Source organism: Pistacia vera, unplaced genomic scaffold, assembly GCF_008641045.1.
Source record: "Pistacia vera cultivar Batoury unplaced genomic scaffold, PisVer_v2 Contig460, whole genome shotgun sequence".
In the NCBI taxonomy this organism is placed as follows: domain Eukaryota; kingdom Viridiplantae; phylum Streptophyta; class Magnoliopsida; order Sapindales; family Anacardiaceae; genus Pistacia; species Pistacia vera.
The window spans coordinates 1688818-1712594 of NW_022196291.1; the positions used below are offsets into that span (position 1 = coordinate 1688818).

Consider the following 23777-nt stretch of genomic DNA (forward strand, 5'->3'; position numbering starts at 1 on the left):
TTGTGAGTTTACAAGAAGCAAAGTTTCTGTTGCAAAAGTATGAGGTTAGGTTAGAAAAGTTCAACACGTTTAGGTAGGGACCAAGCCAAAGAGAATGAGAGTGAGCCACTTATAGAGTCAAGTGTTCAGAGACCGGGTACCATCCCCTGCTTCGTACATACCGAGAGCACCCTTTCCTCAGTGCTTAGAGCCCTCGAATGTTCCCACTACTAGGAAAAATGCTAGGATGGAGGAAACGATTGAGTTGTTTAAGCAGGTACAGATTAACATTCCACTCTTAGATGTCATTAAGCAAATACCTGCTTATGCCAAATTCCTCAAAGACTTGTGCACGCAAAAGAGGCGAATGAAATCTCACACACCTAAGACTGTACATTTACCGAAAAATGTAAGCGTAGTTGTCTCAAACCGCATTCCCCCGAAGTTAAAGCATCTTGGAGCTCCTATTATTTCTTGTGTGATAGGTAATGTCACGATTGATAGAGCACTCTTAGACTTAGGGGCGAGAGTGAACTTATTACCCACTTCCGTGTATGAACAGTTTAACTTAGGTAAGCTCAAGTCTACTAAAGTCATCCTACAGTTAGTTGACTAATCGGTCAAAATGCCTAGGGGCCTAATTGAGGACGTGTTAGTTAAGGTTGAGGAACTATATTTTCCAGTGGATTTTCTTGTCTTAGACATGGAGTATACGAGCAGTGGAAGTATGCCACTGATTATTTTAGGGAGACCTTTTCTAGCAACGGCAAATGCTTGCATTAACTGTAGATCAGGAGAGATAGAAGTGTCTTTTCGAAATAGGAAACTGAGACTTAATGTGTTTAATGCTGGTTTAGGACCGATGCGTGAGGACGATAATGAGTGTTTCATGGTTGATGCTATTGACAGTCTAGTGGAGCCTCACGCCCAACAGATGTTATGTGATGATGCAATTTACACTCTTATGAATCCATTTGTTGAGGAGATATCTAGCTTGAGTGTCGTGTTTGAGATTCAGGAGGTTAGTGCGTATATAGCTAGGTCGCCCCCTCTAGAGCGTTACCGTGGAACATCAAGTATGAACCCTTACCACCTTTGTCTAAGACGCACACACTGAGGTCAGTTGAGTCTCCACCAGTCTTAGAGTGAAGGCCTTGCCTGATACTCTAAAGTATGTTTTTTTAGGACCAACAAGACCTTACCTGTGATCATTGCCGCCATCTTAGATAGTGAGCAAAATGAGAGATTAGTGGCAGTCTTGACAGCACATAGGAAGCAATCGTTGGTCGGTAGCCGATTTGTGAGAGATTAGCCCTTCTTTGTGCATGCATCGCATATTTTGTGAGGAGAATGCTAAACTGGTGCATGAAGCTCAAAGAAGGTTAAACCTGAACTGAAGGAAGTGGTGATCAATGGCTTGATGCGGGTATCATCTACCCTATATCTGATAGCCAATGGGTGAGTCTAACCCATGTTGTACCTAAGAAGTTGGCCTCACCGTTGTTGAAAAAAAGGTGAGCGAATTCCTACTCGTCCTCCACATGATAGAGTTTGCATTGACTATAGGAAGCTCAACCTAGCCACTAGGAAAGATCATTTCCCGCTCCTATTTATTGACCAATCCTAGAAAAACTTGCAGGGCAAGCTTCTATTATTTTTTGGATAGTTATTCGATATAACCAAGTACCACTGCACCCTGAAGACTAGGAAAAGACCACGTTCACATATCCTTTTGGTCATTTGCCTTTCGTTGCATGCCCTTTGGGTTATGCAATGCACTAGCACGTTTCAAAGGTGCATGTTATCGATATTTTCTGACATGGTGGGTTAATTCCTTGAAGTCTTCATGGATGATTTTTCTATGTTTGGTGCATCTTTTGATGATTGTCTCGAAAAACTTGAGTTGGTGTTGAAACGTTGTAAAGAGACAAATCTTGTTCTTAGTTGGGAAAAAATCATTTCATGGTTCAAGAGGGAATTGTCTTAGGTCATGTAGTTTTCAAGAGAGGATAGCAGTGGATAAGGCAAAGGTAGAGTTGATTTCTCAACTACCACCGCCTTCGTCAGTCAACAAATTAGATCTTTCCTAGCCATGCAGGATTTTATAGGCGTTTCATCCAGAATTTTAGCAAGATCTCCAAGCCTTTGTGTGATTTTCTGCTAAAGATGTGTTATTTGTTTTTTGACTCTTGTATGATTTTCCTTTACCATTTTGAAGGAAGCGTTGACCACAACACCCATCATGCACCTCCTAATTGACCTACCTTTTGAAGTGATGTGACGTGTCGGACTATGCCATTGGTGCAATCCTTGGCCAACGGGGAATAAAAGCCCGTTGTGATCTACTATGCAAGCGAGACCCTCTCCGATGCTCAATGTAATTACACCACTACGGAGAAAGAGTTGCTTGCAGTAGTGTTTTCCCTTGATAGTTTTCGGTCTTATCTTCTTGGGTCTAGGATAGTTGTCTTTAAGACCATGTTGCAGTTAGGTATTTGTTAGCCAAGAAAGACACTAAGCCTAGACTAATTTGATGGATTTTTTGTTGCAAGAGTTTGATTTAGAAATCAAGAGATAAAAGGGTAGTGATAATGTGTCGCCGACCACTTGTCTAGACTCTTTACAGAGTATTTCCCTGGTCAATGTTTGAATGAATCTTTCCCGGATGAGCAACTATTTGCAATATCCTAATCCAAGCACCTTGGTATGCCCATATAGTCATTTACTTGGCCGTAGGACAATTACCATTAGGGTGGACCAAAACTCAGAAGATCATTTCTTTGTAACTATCAAGCATTATTTTTGGGAAGACCCGGACCTTTTCAGGTGTGTGCACACAATATGTTAGGAGATGTGTTCCCAACCACAAGTGTAGTATGCACTTGCATTTTGTCATTCTTATGCTTGTGGTGGTCATTTAGTGGCAAGAAGACCGTTTTTTAAAGGTCTCTAGTGTGGTTTCTATTGGCCCTCTCTTTTTTTGATGCATTCTCTTATTGTCGTGCTTGTACTTCATGTCAAAAATAGGAATATTGGTAGATGAGATATGATGCCCCTGAATCCTATTTTGATTGTGGAAGTGTTTGATGTGTGGGGTATTGATTTTATGGGTCCATTTCCCTCATCTTTTGCTTTGAATAGCTTTGCTTGAGTGGATTATGTGTCTGACTGGTAGAAGCCATTGCCACTAGGACCAATGATCATAGGGTGGTCGTCACTTGTTCAATCGCACATCTTTAGCCATTTTGATCATTCGTGCGCCATCATCAGTGATGGTGTCTCACATTGCATAATAGACACTTTGGCTCACTATTGAAAAATACTCAATCACCCATCGATTGCCATAACCTTATCACCCTCAAACTCGTGGACAAGTGGAACGTGCTAACATGGAAATTAAGACTATCTTAAGAAAATGGTACGGCCCGATCGTAAGGATTGGTCAATGCTCTGATGATGCACTTTGGGCCTATCGACCTCATATCGTACCCTTATTGGCATGTCCCCTTATCGGTTAGTTTTTGGGAAGCATGCCATTTACCTATAGAACTTTGAACATAGAGCATATTGGGCCACAAGGAAATTCAATTTTGATATGACCACGTCGTGACTATAGGAAACTCCAACTTTCGGAGTTAGATAGCTAAGACACGAAGCTTATGAGAACTCTCGCATCTCTAAAGAGAAGACTAAAGCTTTTCACGATAACCACTTGTTAGAAGTCATTCTCTCCTAATCAAAAAGTGTGGCTCTTAACTCTACTTCACCTCTTTCTGGGAAGCTTTGGTCATGATGGGATGGCCCTTTTATTGTTCTTAATGTTTTTCCTCACGAGCTGTTGAAATCGAAACCCAAAAGGGGTTTTTAAGGTGAATGGCCAAAGACTTAACCTTAGTCGATGGCATTAATGATGAGAGGTGATTGAGGAGTGTTCTTTCTTAGAACTACATTAGCCATTTTAGTGCACTAAGTCGGCTGAAGACTTTAAACTTAGCACTTGTGGAGGCAACCCACCTTTGTAAATATGTTTTTATTGCTTTTATGTTTTTTGTTGTTTTTGTCTTTGCAGGAATTGCCATGTTTGGAAACTCATTAACTAGTCCAAAGCCTGCGCTTATGCATGCTCCACAAACTCTGTTGATGATAGCCCCCACCATTGTTTCTCATGTTGTATCTCTCCACCTTATATGCTATTATTGTTAGATTTCTTGTTTCTCAATATTTTGGACGATTTTAATGTTATTGATCATATTTCCATTTGAGATCATTTGATGCTAAGTTGGGACGATATTTGTAGTTGTGGGTCATTGAGGACAATGACATTTTTAAGTTGGGAGTGTTGATTTGATTTTATATTTTTTTTGAAGTGTTTTATGATGCTTTTGTAGAAATTGTGATAGCTTTGTGAAGTGTTTTTGATGATGCTTTTGTGGAGATTGTGTGTTGAATGGATTGTGCTTAATTTTTGTGGCAGTGATGATGTTTTTTGTTGAAAATATGTTGAATCTTACTCTTGTAAGTCCAAAGTGGTTAAAGTGAACTAAAGTGAGTTATTTTTAAAAATTTTCATGAATTCATGCATAATCACCATTTTTGAAGCAATTGAGATGCTAGTTGAAAGGTTTTGTGAGGTTTTTGAAAATTGTTTGTTGCAACATGGTTTTAAACATTGCACTATGTTCTGTTTTGTGCTAGGTTTGTCCATAATTGTGGTTAGGCACCGTTTTGTGTAAATGTCATAGGTTTAGTGTTTTATGCAAGTCTCCGCATACTTTACATGCCCATGGAGCAAAGTTTCATTTATTATCTTGCGTGTGTTAAAGTTCTTAAATGTTGCTTGATGATTGGTTTTGATTTTAGCCTAGTTGACTCGAGTGAGTACGCCCGAGGGGTGTTCTACACCTAATCCCCTAAAGCTATCAGCTTGGGAGCGGTTGGCCTAAAACTCATTACATGGGTCTTCTAGAAGCTTAAGAAGTCATTACATAGATCATAAGCTTTATACAAAAGAAAAAAGAATAAAGTCTTGACCGGTAGCCTATTTGGTTCGGGTGAGTAAGTTTGAGGATTGGTTCTCTACCTTAGTGCCCTATAGCCATCTAGTTTGGGAGTCATTGACTTAAAGCCCATTACACAGACCTTCTAGAAAGCTTAGAAGTTAAAGACAAGAAAAAAAAAAAAAACACACAAACAAACAGTGATGAATGAAAGAAATAATTGTCAAATCTGTGTGGAAAATGAGCATTATGTTGCATGTACATAAGTTGGGGAGTTTAACATGACATTTTAACATTGTCATATGAATATGAAATGTGTGTTTGAGAGCTTGACTGTGAGATAGGCAAATCTTGACAAAAACTTTAGTTCTTTATTTAGGATTGTGTTGTTTGCATGTTAGGTTCAATTCTTCACTTTACCTTTTGATGAATGTCTTGGTTGTTAATGAATATGGTTGTATGGTTTTGTGAAATGTTGAAAGAGTTCTTTTATTTACTCGAGGACGAGCAAAGAGTAAGTTGGAGTGTGTTAGAGTCATAAAAGTGACTCTATTTTGGTGATAAAATCCCCAAGTGTGATTAATTGAAGTATTTGAGACAATTAAAATTTAAATTTATTCACGAAAATCGTTTTCTAATATTTTTCTTATGAATTTAACATGTTTGGAATGATTTTGGAAAGGATATGAGTTGATATTAGGTTGTGGTTTATGGATTAGGGTGATTTTTGTCTCATTTATGCTGTTTAGGGGTAAACTGTCCATTTTACAAGGTTGATTTTGTCATTTTTAATCATGTAGGAGCAAGTGATATTTTTGAGGTTGTCTATAAATAAAACGAAAGGTTGCGTACAGGGAGGCACTGCTCATCATTTTTGGCGACCCTTCGTCTTCCTTTCGGCGCGCCTTCAGCGACGATTCATCTTCCCCAACCATCTATCATCTTCATCAGTCGTCAACGCCACCGTGGAAGTGATTTGTTGCCCGCGACTTTCATCTTCCCGCCGCCACCACTTTTCGCATTCCAGCCCGATTTTGCCATTTTTTCGGGACAATTGGGCTCCCTGAAGGTTAATCTCCCTTCCCCATGACCGGATCTACACATCCCAAGCTTCAGCTGCCGCGAAAAACTGCTAAAATCCGCCATCTACCACCACGACTCTTCATCTTCCAGCCCAATCTTACTCATTTCCAGAGAATTTTCACCTCCCCAACTGATCTAAACTCCCTATCATCAGAGCTTTCCATCGGTACCTTCGGATCCCATTTCCACCGCCATTTTCCGGAAGACCCGTCGAAAATTATTGTTTTCTGGCGAGTGCGGCTGTTCGTATTTCGAGCTATCCGTGGTCGTTTTTGCCCCTTCTTCCGCATCATATCGCTATCAGCTACCTCCTCTCGCCATGATCACTTTGTTTCCACCGTTTCAGCCTCCGTCATCACACACCATGGGTAGCTAAGTTCCCGGTTGTCTGTTATGGCATAGGCGAGATTGAGATTGACTCCAGACTCTCTTATCAGCTCTCGACTAGTTAGATGAGCCCGATTGTAGGACATTTGTAGTATTGTGTTTCAAATTATATTTGTTTTCGTTTCATGTTTGTTTTGATACTTTAATATGATTGAGCATAATTTGTGATGAATATTGTTGTCCATTGTGATTTAATGTTTTCATAGAACTTGCTAAATGATAACATTGGTTTGAAATAATTGAATGACAATATTGCTTTTCATTACTTCGCATCGATTGTAATTAAGTTGTGTTCGGATTTAATTTCATTTCTACTGTTGTTGCATTTATTGTGAAGTTGGTTGATTGGAGATACAAGTTGATAGGTTGTACTTGTTAACATTGTACCAACTAGTGGTATTGTCGTGTAGCGTTATCGGCTTCAATGATAGTCTTTAACCAATCGAACTTGAGTGATTGGGTGAGACAAGATAGATTATACCTAGAGTGCCGGGAGGCCATTTCATTGATTTACCTTGCCTTGTAGGTTTAGGGGATCATAGAGGTGGAGAAGAATTGTGTGAGTCGTCTCGTGTCGAACCAAAACCGTAACGCAACATTTTATTATAAAGTCTTTATTAGTTTTAATTTCACTCTTTTATATTTGCATCTAGTTTGTTTAGTTTCATTAATCAATTGCCAATTTCATTTCCGCCTCCAAAATACATTAGTTTGTTAGTTTTTGCTCCCTGTGGATTTGACCTGCTTACCGCTAACTATGGTATTTTGGTTTAATTTTGTGATTGTGACGACTGTCCAATGTTGATGTATGGATTCGGAACCTTGGCCGTGTGAGTGATACAGTCCCCATCTACATGCACTCTTGCTGACCGTACAAATTCTTCTTTCTTCTTAGCCACTCATTAAGGTGACGTGCATGTAGGAATTTTCTTGGTACAACCCTCATCCACATACACTCTTATGGTTGTACAATTCTTCTTCTTCTTATGCCACTCAATTAGGTGACGTGTATGTGGGAATTTCTTCTTAACACTTACGGTTCTCCATCACACCACCTATTCTTTTCTCTTCTTAACACTTTCTCTTTCTTAATTCTTAAATGCTTATTCTTTCTTTCTCTTTATTCTTAGAATGTTTTATTCTTTCTTTCTTTCTTTATTCTTTATTCTTTCTTAAGTTTCTACACATACCCAATTATATGCATATGGATGGCTCATGCTTAAATTTTCTTACTTAAATGCACTTATGAAATGCACATATAATGTTGCATAAATTAATTTCTACTCAACTCATACTTCTCTTAGGCATTTCATCAAACAATACTTTGCATAAATAAACCCTAATGTAATTATCATTCTATTTGTTTCTTAAACCATCAAATTGAGAGAAAAACTCTCTTGTAACATTAACATACCTACACGGCAAAAACACTCCCAAAAGTTTCTCCAATTCTTTCAATTTCAACCCATCATCAAACCATCACATACACTCCTCTATGCCAGTATATCTAACACAAGCATAACCAATCATCCATCTCATCTCAATTTCTCAATAATCATAACATATGCATATTAAAAGAAACTCTACTCACTTGATTTTCTTAAACTTTAACTTGAGTTGGATTTTGAGTGAAATTTACTTACCTTATGTTTAAGTAGTATCTACTAAGTTCTCTACTCTTGTGGATTCAAATCTTCTCTTCACCCTAAGCATAAACTTCATAAGAACTCAACTTTTACACAAATAAAACATAGTAAAAAGCAAGAATCCTTACCTCTTGAAGCCTAAAATCAAAACCCTATGAAAACCACTCAAAAGCCCTCAAATCCTTTGAAGGATTGAATGAAATTTTGAGAGAAAATGGGGGAGGAGTGTGGTGGTGGAATGAAGAAAATAAGGGTTTCAAACCCTTAACACTTTAGTTTATAAACACACTTTTCCATTTTGCCCTTACTCTTTCTTGGAAATTCCATCTATATCCCTTTGTCAATTACCATAATGCCTTCATTTTAATGCATTCTCTATAAATTCTATCTCTTTTCACTCCCCATTTTTCAACTAATTTGAGTGAAAAACCATTTTACCCTTAATGCAAGTTTAAGGCATTTTCTTCATATTCTCTTAAAATCACTTAACAAAAATTAACTAGGGCTATAAAAACATAATTAAATCATGTACCTCCATGCTGGGCAGTTACAAATATAATAGCCACAGATAGATGTAAGTATGTTACTACAAAAGAGTTGGAGAACATCTCGAGTCTTCAGTTTTAGTATATCAGTAAATTGGTGTGGTTGATTCTACATTATGCTCTTCATAGAAGGAATGCATGTGTAGCATTGTGATTGGACCTTTTGAGAGGTATGTTATAATGTATTGACCCAATAAACTCATCCTTGGTTTTTTGTAGTGTGGGACAAGAAGATGGGTCACACACAGTTCAACTGGCGCTGGTATCTATTCCAGGTATGCCAATCAAAATCTATATAAAATATCGCGTGATAGCTTCCTGGTGGGCTGTCAGATTACTCTAAACTCCCATTTGAAAAAATTCAAAGATCATGAGTTGGAGAAGACTAAAAGGCATTCTGATGGTCAGGGCTGTTTGTTATCCCTCTTGCATCTGAAGTACTTGAAAAATTGTTGTCTAAAATTAGTCATAAGGTGTTTTAGCTCATTATAGATAGTAAAACAAAACACAATGTTGTGTTTGGAAACAATTAGACCAGACCTTATCTGTCAGCTAACAAATTTAACAGTTGAGCACATGGGATTGCTTGGAGATTTATTAGTTAGAAATTGATGCTGTTTATTTTCACCAATGGAGCTTGCCGATTATCGAAGCTATGAAAGTAGAAGATCTTTGTTTTAGATCCAAGTCTCTGTGTTGACCAAGATACAAAACCAAATCCATCTTGTTCATGGCAATAAGGATGTGCTTGGCAGGTTTTGTTTGTTTGTTTGCAGTGTGTAGGCATCAAAGGGTTGGGATATGACAGGATTTCCATCATGTACAAATGAGATTGACTTCAAGAGCTAGACTTTCAATGTGTTCTTGGTTTTTATATTCAAGATGTATATTGTTGATACGTGATTTTGACACCAACAAAATGCACATGTGAAATTCTGAGCTGGCCCAGAAGACACATGTAAATGTAAGAAAATGAGAGTAAACACAATGGGAACAACTTTTAAAGTGGTTCGGATGCTAAGGAAGCAAGTCTTACATCCACTGATGTTTGTATTAATGATAGAGGTCAGGTCGCGTCAGCGGACTGACTTACAAATGATAATACAAGAGAGTGAATGCTATATCTTCTTGAGAGAGAGAGTAGCTAATCAAGGGTAGAATAATCGAATCCCCCAAATGAGAGAGGAGCACTCAATTTATAGTGGGATGGATTAAGGTTATCATTATTGAATCTATGAGTTGGTGGGATTATCCGTACAAATCTTCCTTTACGTCAAATTACCCACCTTCCAGAGTGATTTACGCGATTTGGTGCAGGAATTGGGACATGTGGAAGCTTTCCAGCTCCTGGCTGGTCTAACGCACACCCACTGTGCTGACAGGAGCATGCTGCTCCTTTCCTCATGTGACTTGGCTGCGGGTATACCCAGGCTCTAACTTTTGCATGCTGATTGGGCCATACATCAACCCTGCATTCTTTAGGCATAACAGAAGTCCCCTAGTTTTTAAGGTTTAAGGTTGAACCTTGGAAACTATAATTCATGTCGCGACTGGATGCTTTCCGGAAATTCTGGTGGTTCCGACCTGTTTTAAAGGAAGTCGGGGTAGTGCTTTTTGCGAACACAACCTCGCATGGTCATTGCTTGTTAAGGATGAGCGACCTGACCTTGTCAAGCGTTATCTATTGTACTTTCGATATGGATGCATTTAATGAAGCAGCTTCTGCCCTAACAGACCAGTCCTATGCATGATAAGTGCTAACCAAGCGTATTAAATGCGTGGTATGCTTGACACGATACCCTTTATCAGAACATTAAATGCATGACATGCTAAAACAACACCTCTTATCAGAGCATTAAATGCATATTGGGGTGCAATTAATGCTGAGGGAGAGATAGAGTGCCATCGCTTGAGTTTTTCAACGAAAAAGGATGAAGGTTTGGTTTTCTTTAATCGTGACGGTCACTCTTCCTCACTGATCTGCAACACGTGGTTGTGATCAATGGTGAGATATTTTTTGCCCAAACATTGTTTTGATTTCGAGAAAACCGAGCGTCGTTTCCTTTGCTATAAAAACTCAGATCCATCTCAGGCAATGTCACCACATTGCGTCTTTTCCAGAGAGAGCAAGAGACTTTCGCAGGCTTGGAATCTTTGCCTTCCAAATCAGCGTGTTTCTGATATTTGAAGTAGAAGGAGTCATTGTCGTATTCCGAGAAGTAAGAATCGNCACACACAGTTCAACTGGCGCTGGTATCTATTCCAGGTATGCCAATCAAAATCTATATAAAATATCGCGTGATAGCTTCCTGGTGGGCTGTCAGATTACTCTAAACTCCCATTTGAAAAAATTCAAAGATCATGAGTTGGAGAAGACTAAAAGGCATTCTGATGGTCAGGGCTGTTTGTTATCCCTCTTGCATCTGAAGCACTTGAAAAATTGTTGTCTAAAATTAGTCATAAGGTGTTTTAGCTCATTATAGATAGTAAAACAAAACACAATGTTGTGTTTGGAAACAATTAGATCAGACCTTATCTGTCAGCTAACAAATTTAACAGTTGAGCACATGGGATTGCTTGGAGATTTATTAGTTAGAAATTGATGCTGTTTATTTTCACCAATGGAGCTTGCCGATTATCGAAGCTATGAAAGTAGAAGATCTTTGTTTTAGATCCAAGTCTCTGTGTTGACCAAGATGCAAAACCAAATCCATCTTGTTCATGGCAATAAGGATGTGCTTGGCAGGTTTTGTTTGTTTGTTTGTTTGCAGTGTGTAGGCATCAAAGGGTTGGGATATGACAGGATTTCCATCATGTACAAATGAGATTGACTTCAAAAGCTAGACTTTCAATGTGTTCTTGGTTTTTATATTCAAGATGTATATTGTTGATACGTGATTTTGACACCAACAAAATGCACATGTGAAATTCTGAGCTGGCCTAGAAGACACATGTAAATGTAAGAAAATGAGAGTAAACACAATGGGAACAACTTTTAAAGTGGTTCGGATGCTAAGGAAGCAAGTCTTACATCCACTAATGTTTGTATTAATGATAGAGGTTAGGTCGCGTCATCGGACTGACTTACAAATGATAATACAAGAGAGTGAATGCTATATCTTCTTGAGAGAGAGAGTAGCTAATCAAGGGTAGAATAATCGAATCCCCCAAATGAGAGAGGAGCACTCAATTTATAGTGGGATGGATTAAGGTTATCATTATTGAATTTATGAGTTGGTGGGATTATCCGTATAAATCTTCCTTTACGTCAAATTACCCACCTTCCAGAGTGATTTACGCGATTTGGTGCAGGAATTTGGACATGTGGAAGCTTTCCAGCTCCTGGCTGGTCTAACGCGCACCCACTGTGCTGATAGGAGCATGCTGCTCCTTTCCTCATGTGACTTGGCTGCGAGTATACCCAGGCTCTAACTTTTGCATACTGACTGGACCATACATCAACCATGCATTCTTTAGGCATAACAGAAGTCCCCTAGTTTTTAAGGTTTAAGGTTGAACCTTGGAAACTATAATTCATGTCGCGACTGGATGCTTTCCGAAAATTCTGGTGATTCCGACCTGTTTTAAAGGAAGTCGGGGTAGCGCTTTTTGCGAACACAACCTCGCATGGTCATTGCTTGTTAAGGATGAGCGACCTGACCTTGTCAAGCGTTACCTATTGTACTTTCGATATGGATGCATTTAATGAAGCAGCTTCTGCCCTAACAGACTAGTCTTGCGCATGATAATTGCTAACCAAACGCATTAAATGCCTAGTATGCTTGACACGATACCCTTTATCAGAACATTAAATGCATGACATGCTAAAACAGCACCTCTTATCAGAGCATTAAATGCATATTGGGGTGCAATTAATGCTGAGGGAGAGATAGAGTGCCGTCGCTTGAGTTTTTCAATGAAAAAGGATGAAGGTTTGGTTTTCTTTAATCGTGACGGTCACTCTTCCTCACTGATCTGCAACACGTGGTTGTGATCAATGGTGAGATATTTTTTGCCCAAACATTGTTTTGATTTCAAGAAAACCGAGCGTCATTTCCTTTGCTATAAAAACTCAGATCCATCTCAGGCAATGTCACCACACTGCGTCTTTTCCAGAGAGAGCAAGAGACTTTCGCAAGCTTGGAATCTTTGCCTTCCAAATCAACGTGTTTCTGATATTTGAAGCAGAAGGAGTCATTGTCGTATTCCGAGAAGTAAGAATTGTTTTCTGTTTTTATTTTCTTATTCCCCGTGGTTGGTAAATGGTGTTAGTCTTCTGGTAGCTAATCGGAGACAAGACGCTCATGTCAGGTTCGAGCCATGAATGGCAGCTCGAATCATTTTGTTAGGGTTTTCTCTGGGTTTTATGGAGTTTGTTTCCTTCCACATCATCGTACGGAATAGCGTACAATGGCTAAATGAGCCCTATGCTTGTCGCTTTTGCGGACCAGTAGAATGGACCCCTTAACGATCAGATCCGGGGAAGGAACTGATTCATCCTAGTAGGGTGCTCCGGATGTCACTCTTGAGGCCTACTCGGTACTTATCGGGGAAGAGCTTGAGAGGGTGATAAAATAGTATGGTGTCAATGTGGAAGTTTTCCGCGATAGGATTCGCTCATCGCGATACCCATCAAGTGGGATGGTCACGTTCTCCGAGGAGATCTTCAAGGGTGGGAGTTTGATTCCCTTCCACCCTTTTGTCAGGTCGTTCTTAGATCACTTTAGGATCACGCCGATGCAACTCACGCTGAACGCGTATGTGATTGTTGTTGCCATGTACATCGCATGTCGTGAGAATGGGCTGGGCAAACTAACAACGGTGGAGCTCGGCTGCTCGTATTACTTGAAAAAGAGCAAGCACAAGGATTCTTATTACCTGTCTAGGTGACTTACTATAGAAGCGGGGATACACAGCTACACTAGCAACGCGGGGGCCTACGAAACGAAGTTTTTCTTCTTTCGTTATAACGTCCATTGTCGCTTTCAGGATCGGAGTAAGTTCTTTTCCCTTGGCAAAGTCATTAAATTTGAAGTGCATTCTTTTCCTAACAACCTGTTTCTTTCTGGTAGTTAACAAGTCGACTGACTTAAGGCTGCTCTTCGATCCAGACAGGATTGTAGCTTTGGGCTCCTTGCTCGAAGCTAGTCGCGAAGAAGCTCATGACGACCTCGAATCTGCGAAAATACGGTTTCTTCAATGCAAACGCATCCTTAGATCCCCCATTGCGTAAGTCTTGCTAACTAGGTCTTTTCTAGTCATGCAATAAATTATTTTTGCTAACGATGCTCGCATGCAGAGACCATGCCTCCGAAGGAGTCAAAGCCGCCACGACAAAGGCAATTCAATTTTTCGTGGGCAAGGACTGCCAGGTCTACCGATGCTGCTCCTGCCTGTCCCTCGGCTGAAGGTGCTTCATCGGGCTCCCCGGCACGACCTTCCGGAACTTCTCAGCCTTAACCTCTGGAGGACGCACCAATACGACTTGCGAGGGCCTCTTAGCCATCGGCTGTTCACCTGAGGCTAAAGACCGAATCTAAGGGCGATCAACTTGGGAGGTCGCAGCTAGACGTCCCAGTCTGGAGGTCGGATTCTGTTTCACCTCGACCGACAATTCTGGCCACCCTCAACACATGCTGGCTAAAGCCGTGTGATGGCGATGAATGGTGCGAGGAATTGTCACAACCTTTGCGGTGGCACAAACCGCCCTGCGAAGTGTGGGAACCTCCCGCACGATGACGATTAGGGTCGTCTTGCTGGTGGTGATAAGAATCGCCCCGCCCAGCACTTTTATGGGGGTGTGCATGCGACATGGCATGGGACGACTCGGCTTGTGACTTTTCACCGAGTCTCAACGCCACAAGTATTCTACTCGGGACGTGGTCAGTGTTCGCTGGCCCTTTGGAGCCTTTAGGCCCATTCTTCGCCACTTGGTTGCCCTTTCTTCGACGCGCTACAGTGCTTGTGGCACGGGCTATCTCCTTTTTTCATGCTTTCGGGTGACTTGCAAGCATTTTTGGCGGTTGCACTGCCCTAGCTGATTTGGTTGGCACGCTTTGGTCCAAACGGTCTAACCTTTGGTTGACCGTCTAGAGAGTATTGTCAAACCTCTCTAGGTAGCTTCTAATGGCAGGGTTAAGTTGTGAACTTGATGGGATACCACCCGCGGCATTTTGTGGAACCGAAGGTATTTTGGAAGAGGTGTCCTCCTGGACTTGGGGTATCCCCTCAGCACCCTGGTTGGTTCGCTTAGGTTCAGGTTGGCAGGTCATTTGCTGTTGTAGGACCCATAAGTTAGAGATTCTCCTGATGAAGGATGAACACTAAATCATGCCCTCCTTCTAGCGCCAAACTATTGATGCATGATTTTGACACCAACGAAACGCACGTGTGAAATGCTGAACTAGCCCAGAAGACACACGTGAATGTAAGAAAATGAGAGTAAACATAATGGGAACAGATTTTAAAGTGGTTCAGATGCTAAGGAAGCAAGTTCTACGTCCACTGATGTTTGTATTAATGATAGAGGTCAGGTCACGTCAGCGGACTGACTTACAAATGATAATACAAGAGAGTGAATGCTATATCTTCTTGAGAGAGTGAATGCTATATCTTCTTAAGAGAGAGTAGCTAATCAAGGGTAAAATAATCGAATCCCCCAAATGAGAGAGGAGCACTCAATTTATAGTAGGATGGATTAAGGTTATCATTACTGAATCTTTGAGTTGGTAGGATTATCCGTATAAATCTTCATTTACATCACATTGCCCACCTTCCAGAGTGATTTACGCGATTTGGTGTAGGAATTTGGACATGTGGAAGCTTTCCAGCTCCTAGCTGGTCTGACGCGCACCCATTGTGCTGATAAGAGCATGCTGCTCCTTTCCTCACGTGACTCGACTGCGGGTATACCCAGGCTCTGACTTTTGTATACTGACTGGACCTTACGTCAACCCTGTATTCTTTAGGCATAACACATATGAAGGTTGAAGCTTCTTCTCCAAGTACATCCTTATCAGGACTCCATTTGTTCTTAAGGTTTTGAGGTCCACCAAGCCATACTGCTATCCAGTTCCTAAAGCATGTTGGCAACTTCGGTTCGAGGAACTCTTTTTTACTTGATTTCTTTGTTGTAATGATCCAAACAAAAGTGGTGGTGCCATTAATAATCACCCATTAATGTAAACTGATTCTGAAATGCTATTACACTAATTAATAGCAATTACATTACTATGATAAAGCTTGAGCAGTTTTTGATGATTCCAGTTACTAGATTGCATTTATGGCCAGCCCCATAAGGTGGCACATTATAAAAAGATATCTCTATTTCAAAAGCAGCATATAGAACTCTATACATTGGAATTTGGAAGTACATCAGGCGTTCAAAACAATGAATCAATTAAGTTAGTTGCTCTCTCCACATTAAGTAGTTACACCGACTTCTATTACTACTAAAGAATTCGGATGAAATTTTTGCTTTTTCGACAATGACATTGCTGTTGCAATCAATTCTATATGAGACATCCAGTCCTTCCAAAATCAGATGATAAAGTATGTTCTCAGAAGGAATAGGAACTTGCTCTTCATCTTGGTCGTCATCCAAATCTGAAGTATTACCCAATACACTGTCTACCTTTTGGAAAAAGAAAAAAGAAATGCAAATTATTCAGAATGAAAAGGAAAAAAGAGATGATTCATCTAATATCACACAGATAATTAAGTCTATGAAAGTTGTCCCTCCAACACAAAAAAGAAGCAAAACCAGTACATGCTTTGATGAACACATTAAGAGGTGAAGGTCGTGAAATTGATATATATCTTTTCAACAAAAACGTTTAAGAGAAAGAAAAGGTGGGTTTGGGATACAGCCTGCCCAATTCTACACCAAACGTCAAACTGAACCCAACACTAGCTCCACCCTCACCCCCTTTCTCTACTTCATCTATTATAACCTCTAAGGCATATTTGCCTGAGATTTTCAGTTCATGTGCAGCATGGAATAATGATGAATAACAGATAATGAAATGGAAAAAATGGCAACAGCTTGTCAAAGCACATGATATCTCCTCTTAATAACTAATTTATGAACGCTTCACAATAGTTTTAAACCAATTTATGAACCAGAATACATCTAAAGCAGGATATGTCAGCTGTAGATAAATCAGCCACCTAGGGCCAAGTCTAATGTGTTTGTAAACCCCTGGATATCAAAGATCTATATCCCAATTATAAGCAGCGCCTTTTAAGAGTATTGGGAATAACAAAGCACGAAAACGACAAGGAAGATATAACATTCAAATACATAGCTTCCAATATATATAAAAAGAAAAAAATTAAACCTAAAGGATTGTATATATTATACTGTTACCCACTCTGGCACTGCTGCTCCATGTATGCTGTCACAGTATGGTAGATACGGTTTGATATCGAGTATTGGCTGTTGATAAAGCATAAAGAATGAGCATGACCTAATAACTAAAATCATCAACAGCAGACATAAATGCACTTAGTTCACAGTAAGACAAATTATAACCAATGTTGATGTAGTGATGCTTTGCTGGAAATGTTTCAAATGCTCAAGTCTGCAGGTTTGTGTTTGGAAGATGCAGACGGTTACATGCAGCAGTGTTCTTAACGTGCATGGGAGTGTTTTTGTGTAATAACTTGTTTAGAAAATTAAGGGTATTTAAGTAAAGTGTATTAGAAGTAATATGTGTGATGAAATTTGAATTTTGAAAGCTGTAATGTCTGCTGTAGTTGGTGTAATTAGCAGAGAGTTGTTAAGGTTATCTACTGTCTTCTTCAATGAATATGATAAGCTTCTTTTGGAAAACTTTTACGGTGGCTCTGTTTTATTTTTCTCTGTTATCTCCGACTGAAACCAACAAATGGTATCAGAGCCACCACAAAATCCAGAAACTTGGCATTGTAAACCTTCGATCACATCTCCAAAAAACCATCTTCAATCTTAAAACGATAGACATGTGGTTGTTCTTTCTTCTTCTTGCGACAGACACGAAAAACAGGGGCATGGCAACGCAATCTGCAATGATGGCTCCACCGATGTTCAACGAGAACATTACCACATCTGGCAGTAAAGATAAAAGCTTCCTTCGTGGCAGGGACTGTGGCAATATGGGAAGAAAACCGGCAGCCACCACCACTTGGACAGAATCCCACGTTGAACTAGCTGGGTTGCATGAGGAAGAAACACCAAAGCTTCGAGAGCTCTTTCTCACATACATGTGCTGTGACTGATCTTGTTTTTACAAGATCATGGCATACGAAAAATCCCAAAGAAGCTTGGGATAATTGAGAGAAGGTACATGGGGAGCACTACAACAAGAAATACAGATTCTTAATCTAAGAAGAGAATTTGAGATGCAAGAATGCAAGAAACTGAAAAAGTAAAGGATTATGTTGATAGACTAATGATGTTGTCAACAAAATCAGCTTTTGGGAGTGGAGTTGAATGATCTTAGGGTTGTGAAAAAGGTTTTGGTGAGTTTCTTCCGGAGAGATTTGAGTCCAAAATCTCCTCCTTAGAGGACTCTAAAGACATGACTCAAATTACGTTGAGCTGTTGTTCCAGCTCTCCAAGCTCAAGAGCAAAGAAGGCTTTTGAGGCAAGAAGATACTAGTGAAGGTGCTTTAGTTGCGCTACAAAAGCAACCTACACAAGCACAGACAAAAGTATGCTGGGATAGGAAGGGGAAAGGAGAGTAGCAATCATGGGAAAGACCTGGTGGTGTTAAGGAATTTCAGCCTACACTCACTGTAAAGAAAGGGCACCGAAGAGAGATGTGGTCAGGCCTAGTATACAGTGCACGGAGTTGTAGCAATTGGGCAATTGAAAGGGTGTGCAAGAAAAAGGCAAACCAACCAATACAACAAGCAAAAGTTGGAGAGGATCAGCAACAATGTCAGGAGGCTGAACAACTTTTGTGGCCACTTGGTACACGGCACCAAAACAGCAGTGAAGCTTGCTAATTGACAACGGCTGCACAAATCACATGGCTACAAACCTACAAAATTTTGTGACATAGATAGATCATATTGCTCCAGAGTAAAGATAGAAATGGTGAGTTCATGGAGGTCAAAGGCATGGGGAGTGTTGTTTGTCCAACTTGGTCAGTACAAAATAATCTCTCATGGTTATATGTTCCTAGAATTAGCCAAAACTTATTGAGTGTTGGGCAGATGTTAGAGAGAGGTTATTCATTACATTTGAGAACCAAGCTTGTACCATACTTGATCCTAAAGGAGCTGAATTGAGTGGGGTAAAAATGTTAAGAAAAATTTTTTCGGTTGAGTGGAAAACCACCAATGAATCTGCTTCTTAACTAGACAGAAGAGTCAGAACCTTGGCACAAACAGCTTGGACATTACCATTATAATGCCCTCAGAGAGTTGAAGAAAAGGAACAGATCCCGACTTACCAGAGATTGAAGAAAAGAATACCTCTGCAGTGTTTGTCAAAGGCAAATTGAGTAGACCTGCATTTCCTTCAGATCAGTCCTGGGAGCAACAACAAACTCAGCTAATCCATTTAGACGTTTGTGGTCCTATGCAGACAGCATCATTGAGTGGAAGCAAGTATTTCCTACTTTTTCATAGATGATTATACACGGATGACATGGGTGTATTTTTTGAAGCTGAAAGTGAGGTTCTGCAGTGTTTGAAAGTATAAACTGATGTGGAAAATGAGGTTGGAGCAAGGATCAAAAGTGTTAGAAGTGACAAGGAACTGAATAACTTCAAAAGAATTCAGTTCTATTTGTCTTAAAGCTGGAATCAGGCATCAATTCACTACACCATACACCCCACAGCAAAAGAGTTGTGAGAGAAGAAATAGGACCATCATGGAGATGGCTAGATGCATGATGGTAGAAAAACATCTTCCTGAGTGTTTTTGGGTGAAGCTTAAACACTGGAGTTCATCTCTGAATAGGCTGCCAACAAAGTCAGTCAAGGCACAAACTCCAGCTGAAGCTTGGACTGGAATTAAACCTACAGTGGGGTATTTAAAATGTTCGGAAGTGTGAGTTATGTCATGGTTCTAGCAGTGAAGAAAAACTAAACTAGATGATAAAGTTGAAGTGGGTTCTCCATCAGTACAGCAGTCAATCAAAGGGTTACAGAGTGTATATTCCTGAAACAAAGAAGTTGTGATAACAGGGATGTGAGGATAGATGAAAATGCAATGTGGAATTGGGAGGATAAACAGATTGAGGTTGACAGGAACATGGCAGCGCCGATTGAAAATGTGTTTGATGAAGGTGAAATTGAAGCAGATGAGGATATCAGTTTCGGGGACCAAGACCTTGGGCTGATGTTTATGCAGGTGCAATGTGGCTGTGTGGAACCAAGCACTATGCTGAAGCTGCTGGATCAGAGCTTGGAAGAATGGAATGCAAGAAGGATTCTCATGATTGGAAGAACAACACATGGAGGCGTTGAAAGACCTGAAAACAGAAGATAATTCAGGTAAAGTGGATTTACAAACTAAAGTTAAATCCTGATGGCACAATCCACAAACACAAGGCTAGACTTGTAGCAAAAGGATTTGCACAACAACAAGGGGTGGATTACATTGACAAATTTGCTCCTGTAGCTAGACATGATACTATAAGGTTGATCCTTGCCATGGCAACTCAATTTGGTTGGAAAATTTTCCAACTTGATGTCAAATCTGTGTTCCTAAATGGCTACTTAGATGAGGAAATTTTTGTAGACCAACCTGAAGGTTATCAGGTAAAGGGTGAAGAAGTGAAGGTGTACCTGCTAGAGAAGGCTTTGTATGGCCTAAAACAGGCACCTAGGGCCTGGTACAACCGGATAAATGAGCACCTTAATAGCCTAGGCTATGTACGAAGTCCAAACGAACATACCCTTTATGTTAAAGAAGCTGAAGGTGATTTAATTGTGGTGTCATTGTATGTGGATGACCTGCTGATGACATGGAGCAATTCAGACCAATTGAAGATGTTCAAACAATCCATGCAATCTGAATTTGAGATGACAGATTTGGGGGAGATGTCATATTTTCTTGGTATGCAAATTTTTCAGTCCAAAAGTGGAATATTTGTGCATCAAGAAAAGTATGCAAATGAAATTCTCACAATTTTGGAATGGAGAATTGTAAACCTGCAGATACACCCTTGGTTTCTAACCTGAAGCTGAGTAAAAATGATGGTGAAAAAGAAGTGGATGAGAGTATGTTTAGAGGCCTGGTAGGCTGCCTGCTGTACTTGACAGCCACACGTCCAGACCTGATGTTTGCAGCAAGTTATCTCTCTAGATTTATGAGTTGTCCAAGTGAATCACATCATAGAGCAGCAAAGAGAGTGTTAAGGTATGTGAAAGGAACTTCAAACCTTGGCATTTGGTTTAAAAGGACAGAAAAACTGGTTTTGCAGGGATACACAGACAGTGACTGGGGAGGTTCTTTGGATGACTTGAAAAGTACCTCAGGGTATGTGTTTTACATTAATGAAGGAGCCATTAGTTGGTTGTCAAAGAAGCAAGACACGGTGGCTCAATCCACAGCAGAGGCAGAATACATTTCTGTCGCAGCAGCTGTGAACCAAGCTGTTTGGTTCAGAAAAATCCTATCTAATTTGAAGCAAGATCAAGATAAGCCAACCTCTATATGGTGTGATAACCAATCAGCCGTGACAATGGCAAAGAATCCAGTCCTCCACGGTAGAACCAAACATATCAAGATTAAATTTCATGCAGTTAGGGAAGCTGAAAATGATGAAGAAGTGACCTTGTTGCACTGCCGGGGTGTGGACCAGATTGCAGACATTATGACTAAGAGTCTGCCTAAAACCAAGTTTGAGGAACTTAGACTCAAACTTGGTGTTTCCAGCATGTGCATCAAGGGGGAGTGTTGATGTAGTGATGCTTTGCTGGAAATGTTTCAAATGCTCAAGTCTGCAAGTTTGTGTTTGGAAGATGCAGACGGTTACATGCAATAGTGTTCTTAACATGCATGGGAGTGTTTTTGTGTAATAACTTGTTTAGAAAATTAAGGGTATTTAAGTAAAGTGTATTAGAAGTAATATGTGTGATGAAATTTGAATTTTGAAAGCTGTAATGTCTGCTGTAGTTGGTGTAATTAGCAGAGAGTTGTTAAGTGTTATATACTATCTTTCTTCAATGAATATGATAAGCTTCTTTTGGAAAACTTTTACGGTGCTCTGTTTTTATTTTCTCTTGTTATCTCTGGCTGAAACCAACAACCAACAAACAGGCGAATCTGTTCATTATCTAGATGAGTTTGAGTAGTAAACATAAGCAATGGAAAACTTACAGTCCCATCAACCAGATCCACACCAGATAACAGAACCATATTTCCTTACACTGCCTCCACCTAAGGGACACAGAATATACTTATTAATATATAACCCTTTCTACATGCATATTTTGTCTTTTGTAAGAGCCATAAATCAAGAATGGTTTTATTTAGATACAATTTCCAATTGAATCTTTAATGATCAAATTGGTAGAAGGGGTGGAAATATTAAAGAGATGAAAACAAAGCGATGAAAGATCAATTTGTATATAAGGCTTTATTTATAACCTCTTTAGTAAACACTTCCCTGTCAGTCTAATCTGAGAGGACCTAGAAATGACAATAGGGGTGAAAAATGTGTCCCATCCCCATTTTCAATCCTTTCCATCATTACCAAAAGAAAAAAATAATATTTCCATCCCACACTTCTCTCCTACCAAACAAAGCCCTAGAGCTACATACAAATGCAAAACGCACACTTGCACACACACACACGAAGATAGAAAAACCTCATGTTTGTGTAAGTCAAGACATTATGGACTATTATCCTTCATAAAGGTTGAGCAAATCAATCATGGCCAACTACAAGTTCAACAAAACAAACACTTTGAATATTTGTTGCCTTCAAAAGAGAAATGTAGCCAATCAATTTTAAAGAAAATTTTGAGGAATGCTCGCTACCAATATAGTTTAAAATTGATTGCTACAATCATACCGAAAGATGATCATTATGCTGCTAACAAACCATTACGAAACGTCCATAGAATTTAGTTTTCCTAAACCTTCTTGTAAGCATTTGGGTGAAAGATCATGGTAAATTCCCTTTCTCCGAGTTTCACAAAAGTAAAACCCCCACATGGAGACCTAAGTAAACTTAAAAAGCTACAGATTTATACACGCTTGCATCAGTATATAGGAAACATTCATGCTTGTCAAAAGTTTGCACCTTTGCAACAGTGAGCCCAATTGGGCAAGGCCGGTGTGGAGAACGTGTAGCAAAGACTCCCATCCTTTCACCTTTTAGTCTTGGTACACTCACCTAGGCATAAAGCCAAGTTTTTATAGACATTTAAAGATGGTAAGAAACAATTGTTTATACCAAAGTACAGTACTGCCTACCTTAGCCATGGACGTTAACAGCCATAAATGGTCATGGATCTGGCAAGAGATGGCTAGAATAGATCTGGCCATTTTCGGCCAGATCTACGGCCATTTTCTGGCCATATTGGCCACTGACGGCGACTTCCAACAACTTTTGGTGGTGGTAGGCGATAGCCAGTAGCTGGCGGTGGTGGTTAGGGGCCAGCAGTGGCGTGTGGTGGGTGGAGATGACTTTTTTACACGTTAAAGTTTTATATAAGATGGGGGCGTTTTAGCTAAATATGAAATATTGGGGCCAAACAAATTATTTAAAAATTAATAAAAAAATAATACTATATTAATATTAAAAAATGAGGGCAATTTAGTCATTTATAAAACATATCCACCAATTTATTCTCTCAAACAAAACATACTAATATAATATATCCACTAATTTATTGTAACTAACCAAACATATTTTTCTACAGATTTTCAATGAGCTTCAAGGTAATCTAATTTTTTATTAATATAACATAACATTCTCTAAACCAAACGCACCCTTAGGGTTAATTTCATCGATCTCCTTGAAGTTTGTATTATTACTAACAAAACTTCCGAGAATTTCAAATATGATCATAAACTTATTTTTTCTCAATAAATTTCTTATCTTTTATTTGTTAATTTAAATAAGAAATTTTGAACATAAACCATTATGTTTAAGGTTAATGATTTGTTATCATATCACAAATTTGTTGATATT

At 39.6% G+C, this 23777-nt stretch overlaps 1 protein-coding gene across 1 annotated transcript; it reads right to left on the reverse strand.

Moving 5' to 3' along the window:
• Positions 1–16019: 16019 nt before the first annotated feature.
• Positions 16020–23065, reverse strand: LOC116145199 (tRNA (adenine(37)-N6)-methyltransferase-like). Its single transcript, XM_031430627.1, is given in 5 exon segments — positions 16020–16270; positions 17006–17074; positions 21956–22015; positions 22884–22976; positions 23057–23065. Coding segments are annotated over 5 exon segments (465 nt in total). The 3' UTR covers positions 16020–16036.
• Positions 23066–23777: the final 712 nt, after the last annotated feature.